The 13,235-nt window shown below is 41.3% G+C and overlaps 1 protein-coding gene across 1 annotated transcript in view; it reads right to left on the bottom strand.

Annotated features, from left to right (window-relative positions):
* Positions 1 to 935: 935 nt before the first annotated feature.
* The window catches only part of TBC1D9B (TBC1 domain family, member 9B (with GRAM domain)), a gene marked incomplete at its 5' end in the record, with an annotated part of 19,835 nt that continues 7,535 nt past the window's right edge, over positions 936 to 13,235 (bottom strand). The window contains 14 exons of the mRNA XM_009587019.1: positions 936 to 2,054; positions 2,973 to 3,079; positions 3,450 to 3,497; positions 4,581 to 4,631; positions 5,043 to 5,114; positions 5,269 to 5,334; positions 5,701 to 5,941; positions 7,103 to 7,171; positions 8,005 to 8,103; positions 9,252 to 9,381; positions 9,926 to 10,211; positions 10,954 to 11,071; positions 12,338 to 12,552; positions 12,955 to 13,105. Coding sequence (XP_009585314.1) covers positions 1,362 to 2,054; positions 2,973 to 3,079; positions 3,450 to 3,497; positions 4,581 to 4,631; positions 5,043 to 5,114; positions 5,269 to 5,334; positions 5,701 to 5,941; positions 7,103 to 7,171; positions 8,005 to 8,103; positions 9,252 to 9,381; positions 9,926 to 10,211; positions 10,954 to 11,071; positions 12,338 to 12,552; positions 12,955 to 13,105 — 2,346 coding nt within the window. The remainder of the gene's footprint in view (positions 2,055 to 2,972; positions 3,080 to 3,449; positions 3,498 to 4,580; positions 4,632 to 5,042; positions 5,115 to 5,268; positions 5,335 to 5,700; positions 5,942 to 7,102; positions 7,172 to 8,004; positions 8,104 to 9,251; positions 9,382 to 9,925; positions 10,212 to 10,953; positions 11,072 to 12,337; positions 12,553 to 12,954; positions 13,106 to 13,235) is intronic.

Below are 13,235 nucleotides of genomic sequence, written 5' to 3'. Positions count from 1 at the left end.
ATCTGTAGAAACAGCATTAATTCTCCTTCCTCGGAGCATACGCCCTACTACCAGAAGGCTAACTCTTAGTTTCTTCTGGTCTTAACTGATTTAAAAGAGCAGTCACTCAGTCTCCCAGTTATTTTGTCTCTAACTGGAAAGAGATCTAGTCTATTGAGGTTTCCCGTAATGGGCTGATGGCAGAGGGCCACACTGCTTCGAATTCTTCCTCTTTAGGTATAAATGCCCTTTGATGTGTAGTAGTTTCTAAGAGCACATCCATTGCTAGACTCCTTGTACAGGAGATGTTCAGAAGGGACACACTGAGCAGCTGCAGGTGGCACAACACTCCTGCACATCTTCCTGCCCTGAGCATTTGCGAGGGCTGACTGATCAGAGCATTCTCAGGGGTCCTCCTAAAAACTGGGCCCATCACTAGTTAGTAAAAACAGAGAATCAGCAAGAAACAATGAATGTTTTCTGTACCAACAGGGAAAGTCCAGCAGACCAGTGTGCCACTGCCCTGTAACACTGAGGCTGATTCACCGACTTCTAGTTTAGGAACATATTCCCTCATTACAACCGTCATGACCCATTGATTGACTTAATATTACTTCTGCACTGAAGTCAAGGAGCTTGTGGCTTCCCAGACCAACTAAAAACAATGGCTTTCAAAGAATTAGAAAAGCAAATGCTAGAAAACCAGGTTTGTCTGAAAACTCCTGAATGCTGAAGGAGAAAAAGAGGTGGTCATACACTACGAAAATGCCAAATCACATCTGAAAGAAACCTGCAGATCTGAGAAATGTCTGTGTTTACACCTTAGGGTGCTGGGAGCAGTGGGGCACATTTGCATTATAGCTGCTGAGTCACAGAACAGCACTGAAGAACTGACAAGACTACTTATAGGTCAGGGTCCTACAGCACTTGACTACACTGCATTAGCTCTCAGACTGGCAGCCAGAGGTGAACGTGGTTTCAAGCCAGGCTGCATCTGCTGTGCAAGTTACCCAGGAACCTACAGCAAACAAGGGCAGGCAAGGAGCAGTAACTGTCTGAAATAAAACTTCATTAAAATAAAAGATAGCAAAAGGCAGACATGCATAATTTATGGTGGTAATTCCATATGTCAGGGGCTATTAGGTTCTAATGGCTCTTGAGAATGTAAATCTAATTCTGTCAGCCAGAGTAGCCAAAGCAGCACCTACACAAAACAGTCACTGTCAGAAGCCCCGTATCGATTGGAATCTATTGTAATTGTGTAGCTACTGGTCTCTGATTAAACAAAACAATACCCCAAACACAAAATACCAAACCATCTTGCCATCTGCCGCATTATCTCCCTGTTTTATCTCCCAAAGACAATTCCTGCTTTCTTGAGTTCACCCTGACACAGAGGAAAGTTCATAGTCACTGGATGAACTGAACTGCCTCTCTACCTTCTTCTGATCTTTGATCTTTTGCAGAATGTTGACCTTTTTCTCAAAGTAGTTTACAAGGGCTGCTTCCGTCAGCATGGAAGCTAAGATCTGCTCAAAGGAGATAGACCAGTCAGTATCAACGGTACTGCCATACCGGGCAGCTGAACTACTGCCTTCACAACCAACCAGGACCGTGTCATCTGCAATGTCTTCACACTGCAGGGAGCCTGTGCTGACCATGGAGTAGGAAGACATCGACATATCATCTTTGGTTTCATCATCTGATAGCAGCTGTAAAGGAGAGCCTTGTCCTTCCCCTGACCCATCTCCTAGAGTTTGGTTCTCCTGCTGTGTTTTTTCAGGCAGAGCATCTCCACAGGTTTTGTCCTCATGGTCAGCTAGGGGTTGCTGCTCCACTGCTGAATTCTGACTCTGTTCAGATATTGGTGACTCCTCTTCACTCACAGGATCTTGGGTATTGTTTGCTTTGCCATCCTCAGACTTCCTTATGGGCCTGTTGGAGAATTTTTTCCCAACCTCCCCAATTCGCAGAAGGAGACTGGCTACGGTGGCAATTGCATGGTACAGCTCTTGCTCCACTGGGTCCTCACTGAACATGTTGTAAAGGGTCTTGCATAACTCTATGAATTGTTCCTTTAAAAGACAAAGACCAAAAAATCATACTTCAGGCTGAAGAAAGTTGACAGTGGTAGCTCATAGAATCATAGAGTATCTCAAGTTGGAAGGGACCCATAAGGATCACTGAGTCCAACTCCCTGCTCCTTGCAGGACTACCTAAAACAAAACCATACGACTAAGAGCGTGGTCCAGACGCTCCTTGAGATGAAGCAACAGGCATCATCATGACTGACTCCATGTTTATCTGCCTCCCCACCAAGTAAGTGGCAACTTACTGTACTGATTCAGAACAGTCCAATACAGGCAAACTTCTCTCTCTGCTGTAGTGGCTAAATTGAGACACAGCTAGCAATTTAATAGTGGTGTTTTTTTTGCTGACAGATGAACAGAGTACTCACATATTCACATCTGAGAAAACCTAAAGTTTTACTTCTGTCCTGCTACTCTTTTGTGGTCAGCTTTTAAGCGTTTCCAAACTGGTTTAAGCAGCACCCATCAAGGAAATTAGAGACAGAAAAGATCACACCAGTCATCAGACGCTCTTTCCTGTAACCACATTCTTCGCTCTCCACCAAGCAGCTGTAACTCGAGGCAATACAAAACCAAAAAAGCCAAACAAGTTTATATGACTGATGGCGTATTTGAAACATACTGCTCTGGAGAGAAAACATAGATCGCAGTTCTTATAGGAAAAATAGGAGGCAGAGAGAATCAGATACATTTGATTTGTGGAAACAAAGCAGTTTGTCCATGTCCACTGAGGAATTCAACACAAACGTGTGGAATTAGAGGCTTCTAAAGCTCACCAGACCAGAACAGCAGGGCAACCTACAGGCAAGGACTCAGTATGCTGGCAAAATGGCTGCACATACTGCTGAATTCCCCACTAAGCTGTCAGTCATCTAACTGGAAACCTTCACATTCACTTCTTACCTGGCTCATTTTTGGGAGATCTTTAATGGTTTCTTTCCTGGACTCTTTTTCCTTGGCCCACATTCTTAGGTAGTATTTATAGTCCTGTGGACTGGTACCTTTCTCCTCTGCAAGGCAAGACCAAGCCACTACTGTCAGGTGGTTAATGGTTTCAGACTTAAAAAGTGAATGCTGTGCCAGCAAAAATCATGCTGGAAGCAGGTTTTATTGACAGTTCAGGAAAGCATCTACCAGGAAGGCTTCATTGTTTTCTGCTGGTTTATCTGATCCAGCTCAGTGGAGCAAAAATTTTAACACTGCTGATTCAGCTTGACTTCTCATAAATAAGCTCTATGAGTTGGCAACTTACCAAACATGATTTACAAATGTTATGATCTTGGTATGTAAAAGAGTCAGAGCAGTAAGGCATAAGAAAGATTTATGTTCATATTATGAGAGAGACAAGACAAGAATGTGGTCTATTTATGATGAAATTACCTTTTTCTGGACCGTTCTCATTTCTCCTTCCTTTATCTTCTTGGGTTTCTAAAAAGATTATGGAATTATAAAAGATTGATTAATAGCTGATTTTCAGCAATGCAATACAACACATGAAGAACATAAGACAACTCATATACAAATTAAAATCATACAAGAATGTATTTAATAGCAGTTGGATCTCACACTCCCACATCATGTTTGGAGGACTGAACGGAACAGGATGGAAGCAAGAGGCTGATGTGATGAACTGGATAAAAAGCCACACTGAAAAAGTGGGTTGAAGAGCTGAGGTAGAGTGCAGAACTCTCAAATGAAAGGGTAAAACATAGATATGAAAGACAGCTAAGCAATGTGATGGCTTAAAGACAAAGAAGTTCAGCTATCCAGAGCAAGATAATGAATGGGGAAAAAACCAAACCACCACTGAGCACATATGTGACTAATATCTACACTCACCGTTATTCACTGACTGAACTGACACTTGGGGAGTAATTTGCAGAGTCTAACTTCACGAACTTCACTTCTGGTTCCCTATATTGTCACTAGACTTTATAGGAAATCTTGGCTCAACTCAGACCGTTAAGTTAGCCACCTAGCACCAAACAACACAACTACTTACTCACTCACTTTTTTTTTGAGCATTATTATATTTTGGTAAGCATTTAGCACAAATGACATACTTTGACCTCCTATTTGACAATACCTGAAATTATATTTTAATACATACAGTAAATTAGTCTACTAACCGTTTTACAACTCAATGGCATGCACCCTTATTCGTTTAAATTAGAAGACTGTGGAGGAGACACGGGTATCATCTACCCAGGCCAGCAAGCCTAGCACCGCCCCCCTCTGCTCTGAGCATATCTTCCCCCTGCCAGTTTCTAGGGTGAGATAAACTCCACTGAAAGAAGCCAGACAAAACCTATTTTGACCAAGGTTGAAACACAATAGGTAGAATATACTAAAAGGTATCTTATTACTTATAGCACTTTATTCATAGTGGGAGTGTCATGAGAGAGGAGCAGCAGCAACAACTTCAGAGTATTTAAAATAGCACATTGGTGTGGGCAGATGATATCAGCAGTATAGCCATGCTCAATGCATACACATAATCCATGGACTGACCTTGAGACTCACAGTGCAGGCAGAAATCCAGCTCTGAGACAAAAGGAGATACTTGAGCAGCAGAAAAAGGGGTTGAGGGGACAATATCCCAGATAAAACAGAAGAAAAGGCCAGACATAGACAGACACAGAGAAGGAAACAAAAACAAGAAGAGAGACAATGAGACTTGCATGAAAAACCTAAATCATGGTGGGAGACAGGGGCTGGTAAAAGCACACTGCTCCTCCTCAGTAGTCTGTAACTGTGCTTCAGAGGGGTCCTGCATGAAATGGGCGCTGAGCAGTTTAAGCTCCAAACTTCTTTCCCATCATGCAACACAGATAGCGAACTCAAACACACTGGCAATCTTAACATACTGCTACCATGAGACCATGCTTTGCAAAAAATCACTATTCATAGCACATGGATTTGTGCTGCATCTCCTGCCTAAACTGAGAGGTAAAGGCAGCACTGTTGTATTACCTTCTGTTGTAACGTCCTCTGTGAAATAACTTGTGGCCTCCAAAGCAGACTCTGTCTCCTCTGGATTCAGAGCTGTATTTACAGAGAAGGAAATGTTAAGATCTCTAAGCTAATTGAACAGCAGTGTCACCCACTTCATTAGCAAAATTCATGAGGCATCCCTTTTGAATTGCATGTTAGAACAGACCATGCTTAATAGTAGCAATATATAAAAGCAATCACTCACCGGGAGGCAGATGCAGTTTGTAAAGTACTTTGAGTTTTTCAGTGAGGTCACCATGGTACATCCCACCTGCAAAGAAAAAAAAAGAGGTTAAGACAATAGCAATTAGGATAAAGAATCACTCTCTACTCACAGGGTAAACCAGAACTGAGTTCACATGCAATGAGGAAATGCTAACTGCGCGAAGCCCTGTGCAGAAGCAGTAAAGAAATCTACAGCAAAGCTGCATCTTGTCGGTTTGCCACCTATCGGTTCCCAAAACGGGAGACTGCCTAGTAGCAAAAAGGCATCTCTTGTTCTGCCTGAGGCTTCCTGTAAGGCTGTCACCCTCCCCTCATGACAGTGCAAACATCACTATCTCCTTTTAGTTCTCTGCTTGGAAAAGGACAGAAATAATTTTTGCAATATTCCATCATCTCCAAAACCACCACTTACTCATCCCTGTCACAAACTCCTTGAAGTTAATGAGAGAATCCCTGTTCTCATCCAGAAGCCGGAACAAACGCCCCGCTAGCACAGGCGTATGTGTGCCACAGGACCAGGGGGTCAAACTGATGAACAGCTCTTTGAACTGCTCCATGTCTATGCGATACTGCTCCAGGTAGGGCAAACTCTGATCTCGGCGGGCAGCTGCAGCACGATTATTTCCCCAGTAACAGCTCATCAGATACTTTGCCTTTGGAGGGAAAGGATGAATAGGTCAGATTATACTATACTACAACAATCCACGGGAATGGAGACTTTGTTATAGCTCAAGAACAGCATTGAGTAAGCAGAAAAGAGACATTTCAGGACACACTATTTATCTCTCCCATTATTCCTAGCATTACTTCACTACAAAATAGTACAAAATGAAGGAACAGACAGGGATTTCACGAAAAGCACGAAGAACAATTTTAAATGAAAAATACAAAAAACATGATTTCAGGTTTGAACAAAATGACACTCAGGCTTTACTGCAAAGGGAACACGCGTGTTTTAGAACTAAGCCTCTCTTTCTCAGTACAGCACAGTGCAACTGAGTTTGCATTCAGTTTGCAAAACTGATTGTCAATATTGATTTGCAAAACTCATTGTCAATACTTCTCAAGACAGAAGATTGAGATACCACACAAAGAACTTTGTAAACATGGGTGATAGAAATAAAATTAAATGAAACAATGCAAGTAGTAAAATTGTTGACCAAGGAGCTAATAACGAAAATGTCTGATACAAACTGGGACCTTATTAGGTAATTACTGGGAAGGAAAATTGTCTAGCTTTAGTAATTTCATCACAGTATGACAAAGAGGTCAATTCAGTCATGAGGAAATAATCTGGAACCTGTTTTTTTCTCCAACAAGGTAGTTTAAGCAGATAGTTGGGATTGTTGCCTCTGTTCAAAGACTTACTAGACTTGGTAAATGCAATTGGCTAATATCACTCTTTTAAAAATACATACATTGACAAATAGAGGCAACGCACTTAAGTAATTTTGTCACAGTTACAGAGCAAGTCAATAGCAAACTTGAGGAGAAAAATCGAGGTACAGTCAATCCTAGCTCCCCGTTCTAAGTGCTATGTGACATTCCTTTCCATTGACTCCCTGATCTCTTTCTGAATAAGTATCATTCAAATACTGCGAATGTGTTTTGGCAGAAGAGGGGGGAAAAAAAAACAACAACCAATCAGAGAGTAATAGGGCCAGTCTCACTGGCACCATGTATAACAGAATGCCACATCTGTGTCTGATAGGTTGGATTAAGAATCAAAGCAAAGTCACTGCTTCCCTTTCAACTTATTTTGATATTTGTTCTCTCTGTGTCAGAACACATTCTTCCTCACTCTGGCTTCTTACCTTGAACACTACATACAGCTCTTCCAGTTCTTCAATAGAGAAACCAATGTCACTAGACACAGCTCGGACCTATAGTTAGGGCGAAAACAAGAGTGAATAATTTGTTTCAAAGCTAGAAAAATTAAATATGACTCAATGAAAAAATCTGTGTAACACAGAAGAGAAGAAAACAAGTGCAAGGAGATATGACACAGGACGGGAGGAAAAACATAACCATTCTAATACCTCCCGTTGCTACGGATTACAGGTCAGGAAGACAGTTTCTGGTCAAGCAGAAACTGCTGACATTTTGAGCAGCTAGTAAAAATTACTGCGCTTATTTCCTGTTTGCGCAGACCTGACTGTGCACACTGTGTTGCTCCTCCCTCTTGTTTTTATCTTCATATGTTTGACCCAGATTGAAAAACAACAGTGAAAGAAACATGTGGATGAGGTTCTCCACCTAGGACATGGGAGATAATTGCAATAGATATGGATACTCCCCTTTGGCCATGAACCCTTCTGTAAAATTCCCTAATGTGCTAGCATACTCTCTAAATGGCAGGAGAACAATTATCTGCTAGCTAGCTTTCCTCAAAGATTCCAGGCAACCAGTAAAACAGACAGCACTAGGCAGTGGAGACTATTACAAGGCTTACAAGTGTTTTTTATCTCCCTCCATGCCAAATATCTCATTCAATCATGCCCTAGCACTTCAATCCATTTTATTAGATTAACTAGAACCATGCGAAGAAGAAACCTGAAAATCCATTATTCTAGCTGGTAAATCCATTTTTCACATGAACTGCAATTAAGTCACTTAAAACTGGGTCTGCTACAGCACAAACTTTCTAGATGCTTACAGCAAAACACATTCCATTAATATGCTGTTTGGTAGCTCATTCAATCTTGGAGTCACATACCACACTCTTCTTGGCTGTATCCTCCAGAGACTGGATCACTTTCAGCCTTTGTTTAAAACGCATTTGTTCAATGTCATCTGCCTTCAAATTGCTAAATTTCTACAAGAAAGGAAGCAGACCAGGTCAACATCATCTCCTAAAGAAAGAACAACCCCTGTTCAGTTACATGTTCTTTAACAAGTGTACTGTCCCGTGATGATCTAAAACCCCTAGAAGCCTTTTACCAGCAGCAAAAAGATGAGAAAAAACTTGAGCTCTATTCCCTATTCACCCCTGTCCTACAAGAGAAGTCATTCAGAATTCATGAGAAATCCAACATCAGAGGTTTCTAAAGAACAGCTGAAAAAGCATGTCAGGACTGACAGAAATACAGGTCATGTACTGTGGCAGAGATAAGAGAACAGAGAGGCTGTCATTCCTTCCAGCCCTGTTTTTTAATAGGACCCATAAGAGATTCAGCTAGAAACACCAAAGTTAACAGGCTTTTCTACTGACTAGGTCAGACAAGCAAGATGAATTTGGTGACACTCTTTTATAAAAGAAACCGAGAACAAACAGAGATGGCAGGTTTGAAGAAACAAACAAAATACCCGGCAAAATTATAGCTGCCTGACTGTAAGCAGCTGGAAGGGGACAGGATGAAGAACAGAAGATAAGAAGGGAGACGAATCCACATTTACTACAGTGTAGCAGAGAAGAACTGTCAAACACCAGTTCTCTTGCCTGTGTTCTTTCCATCATTCAGATACAAATTTCTTATGAGTTTGTTCTCAGTATGAATAATGAGGTACACCTCCACTAGCGCAGAGGTATTTCAACAGCATGGGCACCATTCTCGGGTCACCTTCCTATTACTATAATGTGGATCCCAGAACAGGACTCCTGTGCACATGAACTGGGATGCTTCCATGTTTCTGCAGTATACCTGACAATTTTTACCCTGAATTTTCCTCCCCAACTCCCTAGCACTGACAATCCTCACATACAAGTAAGAATGGAGAGTTTTTTGGCAAAGCAGGAAGAAATCTCTTTTGCAGTCTTATCTGCAGTCTTCTCTACTGGTGGTGGGGAGATTCTTTGTAATCCACAACAGCCAACAGTGTTAGGCTCTTCTCATACCGAACAGGGGGATTAATGGCTTGAGCACCTCAAGCTATGAACACTGTTCAAATTCAGGCTCCACAAAGTATAAAACTGGATGTTAGTAGAGGAAAATCTCTTGGGCAAAAACTACGCCAGAACCTTACCTCATAGGATGTTTTGATGAGTTCAAAGATGTCAATTTCAAGTGGCGGGTCATCTCCACTCGTCAATAAGGCGTGCAAGTGGGGAATAGGGGGAGAGACGCTCTGTCTGTTAACTACGTTGTCCAAATATCTGTGGGGAAAAAAAGAGAACAGATGCAAGACTCCACGATTAGTGTCCAGAAAAAGAAGTAATATCCTAAACGCATCATTCCCAACTTCTTTGTATTATTAATCTAAACATGTAGGAAAATTTGATTTTTCCCAGCTAACCTGCAACGCTACCCTCAATGTATCTGAAGTAAAGTTGATTTTCACCCTATTTTTGGGGTATCTACTCTTTTTAAAGTGGGCTTCAAATAGTAAGCTGAAGATCTTGCTGCACATAGAAGAGATTCACATTTCAAACAAGGAAGTCTTACATTTACTAGACTTGGGAGATATCTGCTTGATAAAGTTTTATGTTTCTAGAATGCGATTCCTGCCAGGGTCTGTTCTTAATAGTAGATCAGAATTCTTCTGTGAGTTTCGGATAAACAAATCGGAGTTCATGGAATGCATTATGCTGCAAAGCAAACAATTCCAGAAATATGGAATTCCTCCATACTTGAGCGAAAAATTAATTTCAGCTGTTGTACCATTACTATTCAGTTATAAATAAGAACAATGAATGGTACCTGCCCAGAATAGTCATGGCTTCACCTTCATCACAGCACTGTAACAACTTATCCATGTTGGCATCAAGTATGGCCAATGACACCTGCAAGATAAACTTGATTCCCTCATAGAAAAAACAGTCAACAATGACCACGGCACTCTCAAAGGGCATGACACTGAGAAAAAGAGTGAGAAACCAGGAAAGGGATATGGTGGAAATCACTCCCAAGTCCTGCATCTTTTCTGACAGCTGTGGAAGATACTCTCGTGTAAGTTCTTCAAAGATGCCTTGGTCCACCAATGCACCTGGGAAAACAAACAAAAACAATGGTAGAACTCAAATTGGTGGTACCATGGTGCTGTACCCTGGCGGTATCATGGTACTGTACCCAAGCTAATCAATTATTAAACAAAACAGCGTAAGTTCACTTTAATTTCATATAAGCCTTTTAACATCAGAACTAAAATAAATATACATTTATTGAGATTTGTTCCCTGTTCTCAATAAAAACAACATATTTAGATAGAGACTATTCCTACATTGCAGAGCATGCAGAAACAGAATCTCTCATTGATCTATGCATTTTCCCTGAAAGGAGGGGTGGAGGATTACTGGTATTACAGTATGTACATCAAAGTATACTCTTTTATACAGACCAACTTTAAAAGCCCAAGAAGCGGTGCTTTCACTAACCTTTCCTGGGAGCCTATTCCAAAGATTTAATACATCATTCAGAAGGGTAAAAAATAACCCAATAATTTTCTTCTAGATATACCTCCTTACTGCTAACGGTCCCTCCTGCTACCAATTTTTAGTGACTTCATCTTCCTTGTTACTACAAGGTAGTACTACTACCTTGGTAGCCTGTAGTGTTTCTTCCTACGTCTCCATCACACACCTGCAACTTTAAAGGGAACAGGGTTGTGCTTCATCATCTTTAAAATGCATCACATTTAATTCACTCTGAACAACAACATGTTCCTGAGAGATGCTGGTGCAACTGTAGCTGAAAATCCAAGCTCCAGCATGAATTTGACAAAGACTCACCCACTACTCTTGTGTTGTAGTAATCTGGCAACATCCGCTCACATAAAGCCACTAGGAGCCAGAAAGCCTCTTCCTCATTGCAGTATAGCAACAGTACTGACGTAACAATGTTCATGGCCTACGAGCCGGCAGAGTTAAATATGCAGATATAGGAGAGAAACGTGAAGACGTTCATGAAAGCTCTGTCATTACAGACCAGCTAAACTTAAAAAGCACGAATACAGCAAAACTGTCACTGAGAGTCACATCTATTTCCAGCTTTTACTGGTATCTGAGTCAATAGATGACCTTGAGCCAATTTGCCTTCCTGTTTCAGTTCCTCTGTTTGTGAGGCAGCAAATAATATAACTACTTTTTGTCAAGCACTTTCGTTAATCAATGTGACTAAGTATAGTTTTCAAAGTTTTCATAAAAAGCTTTGTAACAATTTGCTCATAACAGAACAATATAATGAGAACCTCTAATACCAGAGCAATACACAAAATTAATCTGAATTTCCACTGAGTTGTTTCACAAATCAGCAACTGGCTTCATTTTCAATACACTGCCCATGTGCATCATCAATTATTCGATTTAATTGCTCTTTTTAATGAAACCAGAAGATGTTTTTGCTGAACTACAGGAAGCTCTAGCAGAAAAACTAGTAAAAGACACTGTCATTACACCTATGCGCAAAGTCTATTTAAATGCTTGTCCTGGTTTCGGCTGGGATAGGGTTAAATTTCTTGCTAGTGCTGTGTTTTGGATTTAGTATGAGGAGAATGTTGATAACACACTGATGTTTTCAGTTGTTGCTAAGTGCCCTGCTAGTCCAAGGACAGCTCCCATGCCTACTGACTGAGCTAGGTGCACAAGATGGGAGGGAACATCATCAGGACAGCCAGCCCAGCTGGCTAATGGGGTATTCCATACCATGTGACGTCATGCTCAGTATATGAATGGTAGGCGTGATCCAGGAAGTACCGATCGCTACCTGGTTATCGGTCAGCGCGGGTGGTGAGCAATTGCATTGTGCATCACTTATTTTGTATATTTTATCATTATCATTATTATTCTCCCTTTTCTGTTTTATTAAACTGTCTTTATCTCAACTCACAAGTTTTTCTCACTCTTACCCTCCCGATTCTCTCCCTGTCCCACTGGGGGGTGCGGGGAGTGAGCGAGCGGCTGCGTGGTATTTGGCTGCCTGCCAGGTTAAACCACGACAATGCTGTATCCAAAGGACAGTTAAGAGATCTTGCAACATCACCACTTCTTTCCTACTCTCACACCACCACATGGACAGCGTGAAGGAAAATTCTGAAACTGAACAAAAAACTGCAGAAAAAGTCCAAGTCAATCATGGTCACCGTGTAGGACTAACAAGTCTAAGACGACTTCTTACCTGACAGTACCCAATTGTTGGATTTCTGAATGCATAAGCTGTTAAGACTCTCCGGAGGGCAGCAATTCCCAACTCATTCTGGAAGGCAGGATGTTCTGGCATAGAACGGTGGAGATCTCTCTCAATTTCCTCTGTAGCAAGATTGTACTTTCCCATTGACTTTTCCACAAGATCTGCATAGTAACCAGGATGAGTCACCATCTCATTCCAAGCCCCTGTAACGACAAACAAATACTGCTTTACCTCATGAGCTTTGGAATACAGATTTTATGCCCACAGTTTCAAAGAGGCAGCCAGGAAGCACTACATGAACTCATCAACTACAAATAGATATGAAAGTATAGTAACAAACTCATTGTTAAATCATCATGTTAGAGTCTAGGTTGCAACACTGAAACACAGACAAAGGAGGCCAAAGAGCTACTATGCTCATAAAGAAGGTCATCTCAGGAATGCGATCACTGCATTTTTGGCAAAAACACCGTGAGGTATCATTCAAGTGGAGTTAACTTGTGATTAATTTATTCTGAAATGAGCTAAAATTTATACCTTTTCCTTTGAGATGTGCAGAAAGCTTATTCCTGCTAGCTGTCAAAGTATCCAGCACAACGTCCTACCTGAGAAAAGGAGCCACAGCTCTCCACGAAGATTCTCTGGGATTCCTTTTTGCACCAGCTCCCTAGTCTTGGCAGTGCGATACATACACATCCCTCGCCCATATTCAAAGAAATGGATGTTCCAAGACTCTTCCTTCATCTTCTCCTTTGCCTTCACAGGAACAAATATGGCCATTTTAGGAGATTAATGCATTTTTATGGTTGTAGGACTGGTGATTTCTGGGTATATTCAGGTCTACACTTCACAAGAGAACTGCATTGTGACATTTAAAGCCTTTCTT

The sequence above is a fragment of the Fulmarus glacialis genome, unplaced genomic scaffold (genome assembly GCF_000690835.1).
Source record: "Fulmarus glacialis isolate BGI_N327 unplaced genomic scaffold, ASM69083v1 scaffold16501, whole genome shotgun sequence".
NCBI lineage: Eukaryota > Metazoa > Chordata > Aves > Procellariiformes > Procellariidae > Fulmarus > Fulmarus glacialis.
Note: the sequence above shows the minus strand (reverse complement) of the source record. Positions and strands in the feature narration are given on the sequence as shown.